This window comes from Lissotriton helveticus, chromosome 10 (assembly GCF_964261635.1).
Source record: "Lissotriton helveticus chromosome 10, aLisHel1.1, whole genome shotgun sequence".
Taxonomy (NCBI): Eukaryota; Metazoa; Chordata; class Amphibia; order Caudata; family Salamandridae; genus Lissotriton; species Lissotriton helveticus.
In genome coordinates, this window is record NC_136071.1 from 780,886,825 (window position 1) to 780,902,742 (window position 15,918).

Sequence of the window (15,918 nt, forward strand, 5' to 3'; positions counted from 1 at the left end):
CCTTTTTCTAGTTTGTCAGGGGGGACTCTCGAAAAGTTTCTGATCCATTTGGGGGAGGATTGAGTGGGAGGGACGGAGAGTGCCGAATGATTGATATGAAAGAGGATGGCGTGATGGTCTGACCAGTCCACTGGGATGATGTGGTCAATTGAAATTGTCTTTCTATCTGCGATGATTGCATCCAGGGTTGCTCCTCTGTGGTGGGTTTCCTCTGTGCAGTGCTGGGTCATGTCGTGGTCTTGAAGGAGAGTGGAAAGAGATTGGATGAGCGGGTTTTTTGTTAAATTCCATCTTAGGTTGAGGTCGCCCAGAATTATTCTGAAGTCGCTGTTGAGAGCGGTTTGAGTGATCAGATCCGACAGCTGGGCGCCAAATTCGGAGGAATTGCCCGGAGGATGGTAGATGAGAAGGCATTGAAGTGGAAGGTGGTGAGGTGAATTAAGGTTGACCGAAAGGCATTCAAAGGAGTTGTATGTGACGGAGGGAGATTCGGTGATGGAGAGGTCACTTTTGTGGATAATAGCAATTCCGCCACCTTTATGTACGGGCCGGTCTTTGTGTATGATTGAGAAACCGGGCGGCACCAGCGTGTCCATGATGGGGGTGGATAGAGTGTTTAGCCATGTTTCAGTGATGAAGGCTATATCCAGGTCGTGGAAGAGAATGGTTTCGGCTATTTCTGTTGCATGTTTGACGGCGGATCGGCAATTGATGAGCATACAGTTGATTGCGGGGTCAGCAATCGAGGTAGAAGTAGCTCTGGGTAAGGAGGAGAGATAGGATGTTGGTCTAGCAGCTTTTCGGAGGGGCTGGTTCCTCCCCACTCCAGTGATGACTTGAATTGAGGAAAAGGGTGAGTGGTAAGGGGGAATTGCTTGGGCCGGCTGGTTTGGAGGGGTTTCATAGGAGGCGAAGAGGGAGCTCACTTCCTGTTGCGAAAGGGAGGGAACAATTCTTCTAGGACTGTCAACTCGTGACTCAGTCCTCGGCCTGGGTTTGGAGAGAAGAGGCTGGGAGCCTGTGGGGGGCATGTACCCGATGTGAGTAAGAGAGTCAATCCTAGAGGGAGGTGGCTGGAGGTGGGGAGATAGAACGTCCGGGGAGGGAGGCTGGAGTTTCTCTAGGGAGGATAGGGTTTCCTTCAGGCCAGAGATCACGGTAGCGATCTGGGCTTCTAGAAAGTCCAGGCGTTGCGTCAGTTTAAGTGCTGGGGAGGATGGGGGCGGGTGGGTGAAGTTGGGCTTGGCGTGGGAGCGGTAATGGGGCAGGGCGTTGGATGGGGGGGGGTAGGGGACGAGGGGCCCAGGTCCAAGTTAGAGTTCGGTTGAGGGAGGCCTAGATGGGGAGAGGGGGTTTGGGGCGAGTTACTGTTGAGAGGAATGACAGTAGAGGGAGGCACGGAATTGGCTTTAGGGTACTTTTGAGCGAGGGCAGGGAGGGCGGAGGGGTTACGGGGCGAGTTACTAATAGGGAGGAAAGTCGGATGGGAGGAGCTTGTTCGTGTTTCGAGTTTGGATGGGCGGGGGATAGGGAGGGAGGGGGGGTTGCGGTCCCTTTGGAGGAGGTGGTTGTCTTCACTAAGGGGGCCGGTGTGAGCAGGAGGAGGAGTGAGTGTTCGTGCGGGGGGCTGTGACTCGTGGACGACGGGGGGCTGGGATCTCTATGGGAAGGAGACTGAGAACCTGTGGTGGTGTGGGAGACGAGGGGGAGGAAGGAAGCTGGAAGGGTATGGGGGGGTGGGGGAGTTCTGGAAGTTTGGGAGAAGGGGGAGGAGGTTAGGGGATGTAGTAGAGAGGGGAGTGGGGCTGGGTGGGACGGATGACTGGAGACGAGATTAAGTGCGAGGGGAAGGGATTGTTGGGGTGGATGGAGCATGCTCTGCGGGTTAGAAGTTTGGCAAGAGTCATAGGGGGTGGCGGGCGCGGCTGTTGAGGGAAGTGAGCCGTGGCCGTCTTAAGAGTGTGGAAGAGGGAGTCGAAGAACTCGAGGTTTTCGTTTTTCGCCTGGATTAGGATGGTGCCATTCACGAAGATGGTGATGGAGATGTCTCCGGTCAGGGACTGTTGGTTCAGGTGGGAGATAGTTAGTTTCTGGTTGTGTTCTGAGAAGGTGGTTTTGGAGACAGGGAGGGGTGAATTAAAGGTGGTGACCCAAACATCTGGTCGGGTGGTGTGGAAAATGAAGTCCATTTTTCTCAACCCTCTCGTTGGGCATTGGTAGGTGTCCACGATTAGGGTTTCGGGGTGTTGCCTAATTAAATTCTGTTTGAAGCGTTTTTTGGCCTTGAAGGAGAGGCTGTTGGGGAAGGTAATGGTGTAGGTGTTCCGTCCAAGAGGAGATAGGTGGTTAAGTGACGGGCGGGGGTGCATGTCTAAACGCAAGGACGGAGGCATCGTGGTAGAACTATGGGGGGTGGGGCCGCTAGTTGACTGCGGAGAGCGGCGTTACCAGTGTGGGCGGATTTAGTTGTAGAATCAGAAGAGATGGAGTTAAGTTTAGGGCCCTCATTACACCTTCCTTGGGGAGACTCGTTGAAATTGGTTAAATAAGTTAGTTTAAGCTAGTTTGTGAGCTGTCCGAGGTGGCGGCCGTGATGAAGCCCTGCAGCCCTTGGTAGGGGTGGAGAGAACTGGAGCTAATGTGAGTGGCAGAGTCCGGTGCTTCTGTAGATCGCGTTTGTCTCCTCTGGACGCGGCGTCGGACTAGCACAGCGAGGACCCGGGTGGGGTAGTTAGGTTGGGAAACTCCTTATTTGCCCAGTAGAAGAATATGCGATGTCTGAGGTGGAGGCCATGATGGGGCCAGGTAGCCCTAGGCAGGGGCGGGAGAGCTGGGGCTAGCGTGGAGTGGCAGGGGGAAGTGCCCCTGAAAGATCTGCGTTTGTTTCCTCCGGTCGTGGTGTCGTATTAGCGTAGCTGGGCCCAATGGAGTTGTTGGAGAGAGGAAACTCCTTATTCGCCTTTGCAGGTTTAAGGGAAGTCCGAGGTGGCGGCCATATTGGGGTCAGGCAGCCCTAGGTAGGGGTGAACAGACTGGAGCTTGCGTGGGGGGCAGAGTAGGGTGACCCTGCAGATCGGCAATGTTCGGCCGGCTCGCGCAGCGGGGTACCAGCTGGTGTCGTTAGGTGGGGCATCTCCTACGTCTTCTGTAGTTTTGTGGGGTGTCCGAGGGGGAGGCCATCTTGTGGTCAGGCAGCCCTGGGCCGAGGAACAGCGATCTCGCACAGGCGGTGGGAGGGCAGAGTATGGTGCCCTAGAAGGTTGGCGCCTGTAATGATTGAAGCGCGGCGCGGCGGGGGCCCAAATGGGGCAGTAAAAGTCAGGAAACACCTTCTGTTGTCTTTAGTTTTGAAGTCGGGCCGCCATCTTGGAAGCAGGCAGCCCGGACTAAGCGTCGCGTCTCTTAGGACCGGGAAGGGGGCCACGACCTCCACGATATGGGTCTTTCTCGCTTCTCGTATGCGCGGGGCAGCAACACTGCTGTGGTTCCTGGTATCTTGCTCCTTTCTTCGTGGAACCTCGCTACTACTTCGGGGCCATGGACCTGGCCTTGCCGAAACCGGTAAGTGTGTCCAAATTACCGGAGGGGGTAGCTGCGGGCGAGGGGGTGGGCGCGAGCGCCGGCGCTGGCCTGGGAAGGGCGGTGGTCGCGTACCTCCTCTCGTGGCAGTCTCCACACTCCGTGTCAGATTCGTGGACGCTTTCAGGAGCATATGGCGGCATCCGGTTGCGAGGTGGATCGACCGGGAGCGTTGTTCCTTCCAGTGCGGGGGAATTCGTTGGGGTCGCTCCGGTCGGGATTAGCATCAGAAGTGATCCCTTGACCGGAGCTCATCCCAGTTACTCCCTCCATGCGGCCATCTTGGTCAGTTACACGGAGTCTTGATGCAGGGCAGCTGCGGTTGGTCCTGGCGTCTTCTCACTTGGTGGGGAGACAGATCTGACCTCTAGGAGAATGGTGACCTCTTCCTGGGTGGCTGCTGCATCGGTGGATCCGGTGAACAGCAAAATGGTTAATCGGACTTTGTGGTTGGGGGCTGCAGGAAATTTGGCTTATACACTTCAAGGGACATGCTGGCAGCTTGGCAAAATGCTGGAGGCTCCCCAAGGCTTTCGGAGGATGCACAGCTGCAGGACGAGTCGGGTCGTTCGAATTATCTGGAAAGTAGCAAGTAGGTAGGCTAAGTTTGCCACCAAAGTACACCAGCAGTCTGCAGTTTTTGCTTCTTTGCCTCTTCTTTGCCCTCCTCTTTTTTCAGTCGGATGAATCAGAGTTCCTACGGTCAGGGAGCCACCTAAGTACTCAATTTCAGGGTTTTAAGGTTAGTGAAGTGTAGTAGCCAATGGGCTACTTACCCGTGGGTCACTACACCCCCCTATATGACCACCTCCTGTAGGGAATGGGCATAACCCTGTCCCAGAGTTCCCAATTTCACCACAACCAAGATGGTGAAATCCTAATGTTCGAGGCATATGAGCTGCAGATTGCACACAGTGCATAGATCGCCACCTAGTGTTGGGCCCGGATGTTTGCAGTTTGTTGTTGTCCTGAAAAGTTCTTTTGAAATCACAAGATAGGTGAGTCCTCCTTTGGACCACATTGCACATGGGCATCGGCTCCATCCTCAGATTGTTTTTTTCTGCCATCGGGCTCGGATGTGTTTCCTGCGCTCCGGTTTGGAACCGAATTTCTTTTGGCGCGCAATCCTCACCAGTTCGACGGTATTGTTTCGATTGCGCTCCACATCGACGCGATTCTTTACTACTTCGAAGTCTTCGATTCCGGTCGTTGACAAAGGCCTTCGGGCCTACCTAGGCCTTACTTTCTGGCTCATGGAAAGGACGCCATTCAAGAAGTGTCGTCGTTGTGGGTCGAAGTTTCCCCACACCGACCTACATGAGGTGTGCAAACTTTGCCTCTCACCGAAGCACGAGGCCAAAGACTGTTCCGCTTGTGCCTCATTCTGCTCCAAGAAAATGATTCGGGACTGACGAGCTCAAAGAACTATGGCTAAGAACTATGGCTCGCTCGTCAGCTTCGATCCCCGACGACATCTTCGAAGAGGACGTCGACGTGCCAGAACACCAGCACGCCGAAGAGAGTACCAGCTCCTCAGATGCCGAAGACTCGAGGACATCAATCCAGCTCAACGGGTCGGAAGTAAGACTGTTGACCCCAACCCCTCCTAGACACCCTAAAAAAAGGCTTCGGTCACACCCTCACCTTCGGGCCTGGGTGCACACCGAGAGACTGCTTCCCATGCCTCGCCTTCGGGCCCGGCAAAGAAGCCTACTAAGCCTTCAGGCGGCTCGGGCTCGAGCCAGCCTATTCCTGGTGCCGATCCTATACCGACACCGAAGAAGAAGCCATCTTCCTCAACCACGCCGACGGTTGCTCCGACACCTAAGCACCCAGCGCCAAAGACTGGCAGCGGCTCATCGATGCTGAAACCGCTCTCGGAGCAGAGTAAAAAACCACCTAAAGCTCCAGATTCACACGCTTCGGAGCCGAAAAAACACCCGGAACCGAAAAAACAGGTTCCGGTAAAAGACATTTCAAAACGGCACACTTCTAAACAAAAAGACCCAAGACCACCTACCGACTCGGTGCCGAAAAGACCTATGGAGCCGAAAACTTTGACGCCGAAGGATCTGCCCTACTCAGAAGAACTTTTCACACCAGATCCTAATCAGAAAACTCTTGTAAAGGATCCGAAGACTGGTCAATTGACTCTAAGCTCCAAGAAGAGACCACTTGAGGAGCCAGCACCACCGCCTCCTCCAAAGAAGAGAGACGTTGCAACCTCTCCATTAAGGGTCCCTTCTCCACCACCTCCCCATACTGTTCCCCCTCCTCCACCTCCTCCACCACATCATTCACCTACACCCTCCACTAATCCAGACGATGATGTAGACACAGACTCTGATGACACAGGTGGGGGTGCACATGACCTAGCAGGGACCGATAGTCCCCCTCAGTCACCTAATCCATGGGATGATCACAACACCCCTGATGTGCCTTACGTCCCACAAGAAGACGTATACCCTTCCAGACCTTTTCCACCAGAGGATACTATAGGTTTTAACCTACTAGTCCAAAGAGCTGCCCAGTATCACGGGGTGGACTTACACACTGATGTGGTGGAAGAAGATTTCCTATTAGACACTTTTGATAACACACAAAGGTGTACTGCTGTGAGAAGGTGGCTGTATATATACTGGACAATAAGGCAGTACAGTGTGTAGAGTCCACAAACCCCAAAGGTTTAACAGAGGTTAAAGTCAGAACTGACCTTACTCTCCAAAGTGGTAACTTGGTCGAGCAGTAAGGCAGTACCGGAGGACAGTGTAAAGCATTTGTTGCACACACTCAGTCAGCAAAAGGTTTCACACACTCAAGAACTGAACTCCAGGCCAATTGTTATTATATCCTTAGATATAGTTGTTTTATTTTTAGAACCAACAGTTGTAAAAATATACTTTTCGAGATAAGAGTACTCTCAGGTAAATGCTTTGCAGAGGAGCGCTTTAAGGACTCCAGGGCTACGGCCGGGTCCTTGGGCCTCTCGGCCCCGCGCCAGCAAACGGGTGCCTTTCGCTCCTTTCGTGGCCAAGGAAGGAGCGCCCCCACACGTGCTGCCAGCCACGCACTGCAGACTAACATGCAACGCGGTGGCGGCCGTGAAAACCGCCGTGGAGGCCGTCGGGGACAACGGCGAGGTCAGTCCAAACCTTCCCCTGCAGCATCCGCCTCAAAACCCTCCTAGTCCGTGCTTTCAGGCCAATGTGACGCCAGTGGGGGGCAGGGTTCGCCATCACCTCTTCCACTGGCGCACTGACACTTCGGACAGGTGGGTGCTGCAAATCGTCCGAAGGGGCTACTCCCTCCCCTTCGAGGCGACCCCTCCAGCCATGCCACTGCAATACCAACGCGTATCGGGGGATCATTTGCGACTTTTGCAGGAGGAAGTTACGGCCCTCTTGGCCAAGGGGGCCATCGAGCGCGTTCCTGGGCCAGAAGTAGGGTGTGGTTGCTACTCCCACTACTTTCTGGTACCCAAGAAGGGCAAAGGGGGCCTACGCCCTATCTTGGACCTACGGAACGTCAACTGCTTCCTCCGGAAGGAGAAGTTCAAAATGCTGACACTGGCTCAGGTCTTAGCTGCCCTGGACCCAGGAGACTGGATGGTAACGTTGGACTTGCAGGACGCTTATTTCCACATCCCCGTCGTGCTGGCCCACCGGCGTTACCTGCGGTTCACGGTAGGCCACGAGCACTTTCAGTTTACCGTGCTCCCTTTCGGCCTTACCAGCGCCCCACGGGTGTTCACGAAGGTGATGGCGGTGGTCGCAGCTCATCTGCGCAGGTTAGGGGTTTCAGTCTTCCCCTACCTCGACGACTGGTTGTTGAAGGCGGGCTCGCCCCAAAAAGTCGTCCGCCACATCCACACGACGGCAGACCTCCTGCTCCAGCTGGGATTTTCCATCAATGTGCCGAAGTCACACCTGTGCCCCTCTCAGAAGCTCTTCTTCATCGGAGCGGTTCTCGACTCGGCGCAGTTTCGGGTTTATCCTCCCGAACAGCGGGTTCGGGACATTCAGGCTCTGATTCCACTCTTTCAGCCTTTGTCCCGGGTCTCGGTCAGGTTGACGCTGTGGCTTCTGGGGCTGATGGCCTCCTGCATCCTTCTGGTGCATCACGCCCGGTGGTGGATGCGGGCTCTGCAGTGGGACCTGAAGTTTCAGTGGGCCCAGCATCAGGGCGACCTATCCGACCACGTCCTGATCTCGGAGGGCACTACGAGACAGCTGCAGTGGTGGCTCACGGATCGCGATTGGGTCAGTGGCAGATCCTTCTCCCTTCCCCAACCGGAGAACGTTGTTGTGACGGACGCGTCCCTCCAGGGCTGGGGAGGCCACATGGGAGAGGCGGAGATCAGAGGCCTCTGGTCTCCGGCGGAGTCCCGGCTCCATATCAACCTTTTGGAGCTGAGGGCGATTCGTCTTAGCACTGAAGGCATTCCTCCCCCCTGTCCGGGGAAGTGTAGTGCAGAGGTGTTCACGGACAACACCACCGCCATGTGGTACTGCAACAAACAGGGCAGGGTGGGGTCGTGGACCCTTTGCCAGGAGGCTCTGCGCCTCTGGCAGTGGCTGGAACATCAGGGTGTGACCCTGGTGGTTAAACACCTGGCAGGTTCTCTGAACGCCAGGGCGGACGAACTCAGCCGTCGGTGCATAATGGATCACGAATGGCGTCTGAACTTGGACGTGGTGCAAGGCCTCTTTCAGCAGTGGGGAGAGCCTTGGTTAGATCTATTCGCCACCGAAGAGAACGCTCAATGTCATCAGTTCTGCGCGTTGGAATTTACAAGGCGGCACTCGCTCGGAGACTCTTTTCGTCGCGAGTGGAGTTGCGGTCTATTGTACGCCTTTCCGCCTATACCACTTCTGCCCAGAGTGCTGAAGATCAAACGCGACCGGGCCCAAGTCATCCTTGTGGCTCCGGACTGGGCACGAAGGTACTGGTATCCAGAGCTACTCAGTATGTCAGTCGATCCCCCGGTTCGTCTGCCTCTTCAGGAGGACCTTCTGTCGCAGCAGCATGGGACGGTCCTCCACCCGAGCCTGTCCAGTCTCCACCTCCATGCTTGGAGATTGAGCGGCGACAGTTGAGGCCATTTGACTTGCCTCCTGAAGTCTGTAATGTCATTCTGGCAGCCAGGCGTCCCTCCACAAAGTCGGTATACGCCTGCAGGTGGAAAACATTTGTGGCATGGTGCACAGCAAAGGCTGTGAATCCTCTTTCTGCCCCTCTTTCTGAGGTTCTTCTCTTCCTTCTTTCTCTTGCCCAGCAGGGCTCTGCTCTGGGCACTATCAAGGGCTACCTTTCTGCCCTTTCAGCCTTTCTAAGGCTGCCTGATCAACCTTCTTTGTTCAAGTCCCCTATTGTAACTCATTTTCTGAAGGGCATCACACACATGTTCCCTCCTGTTCCGTTTGTGATGCCTCAGTGGGACTTGAACCGTGTACTTACGTTTCTGATGTGCGCTCCCTTTGAGCAACTTCACAACTGTCCTCTCCGCCTTCTTACTCTGAAGACTGCTTTCCTGGTTGCCATCACCTCTGCCAGGAGAGTGAGTGAGTGAGCTACAGGCTCTTTCATCCACACCCCCTTTCCTTTCTGTCCATCCGGACAAGGTTGTGTTGCGGACTAAGCCATCTTTCCTGCCCAAGGTTGTCACGACCTTCCATATCGGGCAGTCTATCACCTTGCCCACCTTCTTTCCGCCACCGCATCCCTCTAAATAGGAAGAGTGGCTCCACTGTCTGGACCCAAAACGTGCGATTTCGTTCTATCTAGATCGCACACGCCAGTTCCGGGTGGATGATCAACTCTTTGTTGGTTACGTGGGCGCTAAGAAGGGACGGGCGGTGCACAAGAGGACCATCTCTCGGTGCGTCGGCTTGTGTATCAAGGCATGTTACTCCTTGGCGAGGAAGGAGCCTCCTGTTGGGCTGAGGGCCCATTCCACTCTGGCCACGGCGGCTAGCACTGCCCTGGGCCGGGGAGTCCCCTTGCAGGACATCTGTCAGGCAGCTACGTGGGCATCGCTGCACACGTTTTCAAGGCACTACTGCCTGGACAGCCAAGTTCGGAGGGATGGTTTCTTTGGCCGTTCCGTCCTCCAGGACTTTCTGGTGTGATTATTGGTTCGCAGACCCACCACCGGGATTGGTATTGCTGGGGTATCTATTCTAAGGTAAGGAATCTAATACTAACCTGTTTCTTTCAGATGAACACGTTACTTACCTTCAGTAACGATATATCTGTAAGAAACAGTAGTTAGTATTAGATTCCTTACCGCCCCACCAATCCTCCCCGTTCTGCGAACCGATATCTAGGGTTAAGGTCACCCCCTTTCAGGGTCCTAGTTTCAATAGCACCAGTGTTGGTTTTTAACATGGCTCTGCGTTTCTGGCGCGGAAAAGCTGTGTCTAAGAACTGACGTCAGCACGCGGAGGCGGCTACACGCAAGGGTACTGCTACGCAAAAATTTCCGGATCCAGTCTGACGCCTGGGGATATTCTAAGGTAAGGAATCTAATACTACCTACTGTTTCTTACAGATATATCGTTACCGAAGGTAAGTAACTTTTTTTTTGGTAACATCTAAGGATGCCCACATAGAGCAACCAGAGGGTCACACATGTAGGATGAAACTGGGGGGATAGTGGTCTTGGGTTGCTTGTGTACCAGGTGAGTGAGGACCTGGCCTAGCAGTTCGTGCTGGACTGTTTCCATTGGAGGAGGGTCATGCAAACCGAGTAATTTCCAGTGGTTGAGATTTATTCAAGCATTCCATCCATCACTTTTCTGTATACTTTAGTGGGCCACATATGCTAGGCTAATACTAGGGTAGGGTCGGTCTATTTAGGGAACAGACTTCACTTTATTATGGCACAATTAGGTGAACTAATAAATGTAGTTGAGAAGGACCGTAAAAAGTGATTTTTCTTTATTATTATGGAAAATACTCTGTGTGATTTGAATGTGTTTTCCCCGCAAATATATTGCACATGTATTATATATATCATTTGAATGGTATTTATAGCAAATTCATGTTTTTATCTAATCTGCAGAGTTATGCAAGACAGGCGAGAGCAAGCCAGGCAAGACCTCAAGGGCTTGGAAGAGACTGTGGTAAGTAATTTGCCTTTAAATGCAATACAAAGTAACCACAAGGAAACTAGGAGAATTTCTTTAGGGGTGCTTGCTGAGACATCTTTATTGTGAAGGGACTGGGCTCAGCATAGCGTGTGTATCTGCAGCCAACACATGCTATGAATGGAGTAGGTTACTTACCCTGTAAGAATCTATTTGTAGTGTGTAGTGCTGCAGATTCACATGCACCTCCCACCTCCGTGGCAGACATTAGATGATGAGAAGAATACACACAAATACAGCATGTTCAACAGCAAATACTAACGTAGCAGACTATATCCTCACTCCGTATATGGCAAGCAGAAAAAATCATTATCTAACAAAGGAGCCGTTAAACTTGGCAATACCTCGAGAGGGAGGAGAAACGATACACAATGCAGATCATAAAACATCCTCGAGAAAAACAACTTGCAGAGTCCAAGCCCAACACTAGATTGCGGGAGTATGTATTTCATTTGAATCTGTAGTACTACACGCTACGAGTAGATGCTTACAGGGTAACATATTCCTTTCCTACCATTACTATGTGTGCTACAAATTCTGTAGCTCTTGAAATACCCCTGCCATTGGTCTGGGACCGAGTAAATCTTTTGCATTGTAGCGGTACACTGGCACGTCATTTATGGTCCTGTCCCCTGCAACCTATGAGAACTCCCTAGAGTAATTATGGCACCTCCTCAACCATGCCTGACGGAATGTTTTTTTCGGTACCACAAGTGTTAATTTCGATAGTCTTGCTAGAATTTTTCCCACAGCTTGTTTCATTTGCTCATATTTAAATCCGGTGTCAGGAGGTAGGATTTCATAACCACTTGTAGTGGTGTTGCTGATGGATACTTATTCCTGCTGATTCCTCACCTGTAGAACAACCCCAGGTGTCAGACTGGATCCAGAAACTTCAAAGCTTCGAGGTCAGTGGTAGAAGGCGCTGGATTCAGTCATGCCGGAAGAGACATCAGATGGCACAACTGAGCCCATGTAGGGCCCTCCCTGGCGTACCAACGGCAGTTCCCTTTTTTTTTTGCACCTTCGATGTGGATCCGTGGCTCATAAATTCTATGTACGCAGTACCTTCTATAAAAGAATGTCTCCTTAAAAAAAGTCTCTGTATAAGCGTTTCACAGATTCCCATGCCATTTGTCCATGGTTTATGGGCTCAGACCACAACACTGTTGTGTACTTTGTGCCATTAAGTAATGCAAGGTCAAATTGTTCGTAGCCTGGGCAATCAACACCACAAAAAACAGTCCCACTGATCCTGGTCTCCATCAACGCCATCAGGAAAAAGGCACCACAAACATAGAAAATGGATAGATGTGGCCTAGAGGTAGTGGTAGAGGTAGGTCTCCTCAATTCTCTCCCTCTCCCCTTGTCCTCGGAGCCGAAGCTCGTCCTTATTCTCACAGAGAATCTCTCTGGGCAGACCTGCTTCCCATAGAAACTGCCTGTGGACTGACAACCAGCCCTGACACCAGCAATTCATTATGAGCCAGCCCAGACAATTACCGACTACCTAGTGCGATCCTGCAGTGTTTTTTAACGCCATATGTGCCATTTTCAGAAAGGCCACGGTGCCCCTTTGGGCCCAACGGAGCTGCAGAGCTTCCCTCTCTTTGTGCCCTTCGGGTCATTCCTGTAGATCCAATGCCATACTGCTTCGACTCATCAATTCACTTCATGACACCCATAGAGCCGCCAACATCTCCACCTGTGCCACCTCCACCAGCCTTAGATACGGAGCCACCGGCGTCACACGCCGATGTCGAGCCACGAGTTCACTCCCATTAAGAAGAGGAGGCGTATAGAACCCAACCCATTTTACATTGCTTGGGGATTTTAACCTCCATTTGGAGGCTATCAGGCGACCCACAAGAAGGGACATCTTCTTGATCACATATATAGCAACACTGACCTTAAGGTAGAGTCCCCTGTTCCACTACCCTGGACTGACCATTTTTTGATTTTTTTGATACCCTTCACCTGGTTCTCCAATTCCCCTTCTCCCTGTTATGTTCCCGCCAAGCATCTGGGAAGGAAATGGTCCTCACTCCCCCTCACTGATTGGACAGCTGCTCTCGCCCAAGATCCCCCGAGGAAGGCTATGACTCCTGCCTCTGCCTCTAACGAATTTGATCATTGGATTTCCAGCACCCTTGACCAGGTTCTTCCCAAACGCCCATGTAAACTTATTAGAAGACCTAAAGTCGCACCTTGGTATACTCCCGCTCTCAGGTCGTTAAAACTTGAGTGTCGTAAACTTGAGAGAGCTTGGAGGAAGGACCACTCTCAGTCTAGGAAAGAGGATTATAGGGCTGTAATGAAGCTTTACAAATCAGAGATCAAGAGGGCGCAAGCTCTCTTCTATGAAGGGAAAATCAATGCAGCAGCCAATGCGCCCAGGGAAATCTTTAGGATAGCTAAGTCTCTCATTTCACCTCTTGCTGAGCGTCCTACTGCCGAAGGTGCACAAGACCGCTGCAATGAGTTGGCCGCTTTCTTCTCAAAGAAAATCCAGACCATATACTCTTCTTTTAGCAATCCCAAGGTCAACGCCAGCTCTGTCTCACACAAATTAGCTGACTCCCTGGCTCTCTGTAAGTTGGACACAATTCCGCTTCTTGATGCTTGTGGTCTGGACAGATTAATCTCCAAAGTCACTTCCGGGTCGCCCAACGACCCGGCACCCCCCCAGATCCTTGTTAAGGCCCTGGACGTCATTCGTCCTGTCATTTTGGAAGCCCTAAACACTTCCATTGTTTCCAAATCTGTCCCACCTTCCTGGAAATGTGCCATGGTGAGGGCATTACTCAAAAAGCCCACCCTGGATCAGAGTAACTTGTCCAACTACCGCCCCATTTCGTTACTCCCCTGGTTGAGTAAACTGCTGGAGAGGCACGTTAATAACATCTTAACAGACTATTTGGAATCCAATGGTCTGTTGCGTGCCTCCCAGACAGGATTTCGTCCTCAACACGGCACCGAAACCGCTTTGTTAGCGGTTACGGAAGAAGCAAGAGCCGTTCTGGATCAGGGAGGAAAGGTGGCCATTATTTTACTAGATCTTAGCGCCGCGTTCGACACGGTAAACCATGCCACGCTATTACATCGACTGGCTGGCATGGGCGTGTCGGGCGCGGCCCTGGAATGGCTTGCCTCCTTCCTGAGCGAGCGATTTTTCCAGGTCTTCGAGGGTGAGGTAGCCTCTCCTAAACATCCTCTCAGGTGCGGGGTCCCTCAGGGCTCCTCCCTGAGCCCGACTCTTTTTAACGCCTACATGGAACCTCTGGACAGGATAGTCCATCCCTTTGGTGTGCGTATTGTCACCTACGCGGATGATACACAGCTGGTGGTCTCCCTAGACCACTCAGATGGATCATCCAACACCTTAGGCCCCTGTCTAGAGGCTGTTGCCAGATGGATGCAAGCTTCATGTCTGAAACTTAACGGGGAGAAGACAGACATCATTCTTCTCGGCAATCCTCCCCCGTCTGCTCTTGCATCCATCTGGCCACCATGTTTGGGCGTTCCCCCCGCCCCGAGGTCCCAGATAAAGAGCCTCGGGATCTGGCTCGACACCGCTCTTGACTTCTCGGTCCAGGCCACCAAGACTGCTGCCACTTGCTTTGGACTAATGAGGATGCTCCGCCGGGTACTCCCTCTGCTCCCTTTCCAGGCGAGGAGGATCATGGTCCAGGCCCTGATACTCTCCCGCCTGGATTACGGGAACGTTCTCTATCTGGGAGCCCCGGCCTCGTTATTACTGAAGCTTCAGGTCACACAAAATGGCGCGGCCCGCCTACTGTTTAACCTGCCCCGTCGGCAGTCGGCGAGGAAGGCACTGAAAGATCTCCATTGGCTCCCAATGGCTGCCAGAGTGCAATTCAAGGCTTTGTGCATTTTGCACAAATCCTTTCACCGAGCAGGTCCAGCGATTTTGCACTCTCTGGTTACGCCCTATGTTCCAGCTCGCTCCCTCCGTTCTGGCACCCTGCAGCTGGCTACCTCCTTCAAAATTAATAGAGCCCGCTGGGGCGGCCGCTCCTTCTCCCATTCGGCGGCCAGACTCTGGAACGCCCTTCCTCTCACCATCCGAGGAAACAGTAACCTCCTGTCTTTCAGAAAGGCCTTGAAAACGCATTTGTTTGCTAAATCCTGCTGATCTACCCTGAGCCTGCGCTAAGCCACTTAATCAAGCGCTGCGAGGACTCAGGGTAGTTATGCGCTATACAAATGTAATTTTTCATTTCATTTCATTTCACCTCCATTACATTTTCAGAAATGACTCTGCCCCACTGGAGCACTTTTCTGACAACAATCCCATGCAAGTACCCCTTGATCCTCAAGGACTGCCCTCTCCAAGCGGGTTTAACACCTCACCAGAACTCGCTATGGACAATACCACTGAACCACCTACTCAAAGGTTATCTCACCCCCCTAAAGTGATGCTCAAGACTGCTGAGGTGCTGAATTTAAAATGTCCCACAACTGAAACTTAAACTAATGTCCTCACTGAGGTTGTACGTCATTCTGTGGCTACAGCTGAGCCGATGCTCTGCTGGACCCAGTACTACCAGCATGGGAGAAACCCTCCTCTTCATAAATCTCCTGCTGGTATTGTTCTGTTCCTGGCGACCCAGCCTTCTTGACTTCTCACCCATCCCCAGAAAGCCTAGTTATACAAGCCTCCAGGTCAGGAGCACTATCTGGTGGCACCTTTCCAATGGTCCCTTCTCACAGAGAATCAAAAAGGATGGGGGCTTTGGGTAAGACAGTCTTCCCAGCAAGGTGCATAGATCTGAAATCCCTTAATGCAAATTGCTTGCTTGCAAGATGCAACCATGCTTTGTGGGGCAAATGATACTCCCTCATGTACTGCTTGACATGAAAAAACACTTCCAAGAAGTCCTAGCCGATGGTAAGAATGCTTCACTGCTCATCATAAAATCTGGCTTGGATACCTTGGATTCGGCCACAAGAGGAATGGGCACTAGCATCTTAGTAAAACAGCATGCTTGGCTTTGGACGTTGAATTTGTCCTCAGATGTCCAAGCCAAATTAATCGATCTTCCTCTCAACGGCGTTCAACTCTTTGGAGATAAAGCTGACTCTGCACTGGAGAGGTTTAACCCCTTCGACGCTCATGACGAGCCCAGCTCGTCATGGAGTTTCCATTGATTTCAATGGAAATTACATT

At 52.3% G+C, this 15,918-nt stretch overlaps 1 protein-coding gene across 2 annotated transcripts in view; it reads left to right on the top strand.

Annotated features, from left to right (window-relative positions):
* KIF5B (kinesin family member 5B) overlaps positions 1 to 15,918 on the top strand; it is a 795,256-nt gene that overhangs the window by 529,646 nt on the left and 249,692 nt on the right. For both annotated transcript variants that reach the window (XM_078663342.1, XM_078663343.1), the window contains exon 21: positions 10,643 to 10,703. In XM_078663342.1, the coding sequence (XP_078519468.1) occupies positions 10,643 to 10,703 (61 nt within the window). The remainder of the gene's footprint in view (positions 1 to 10,642; positions 10,704 to 15,918) is intronic.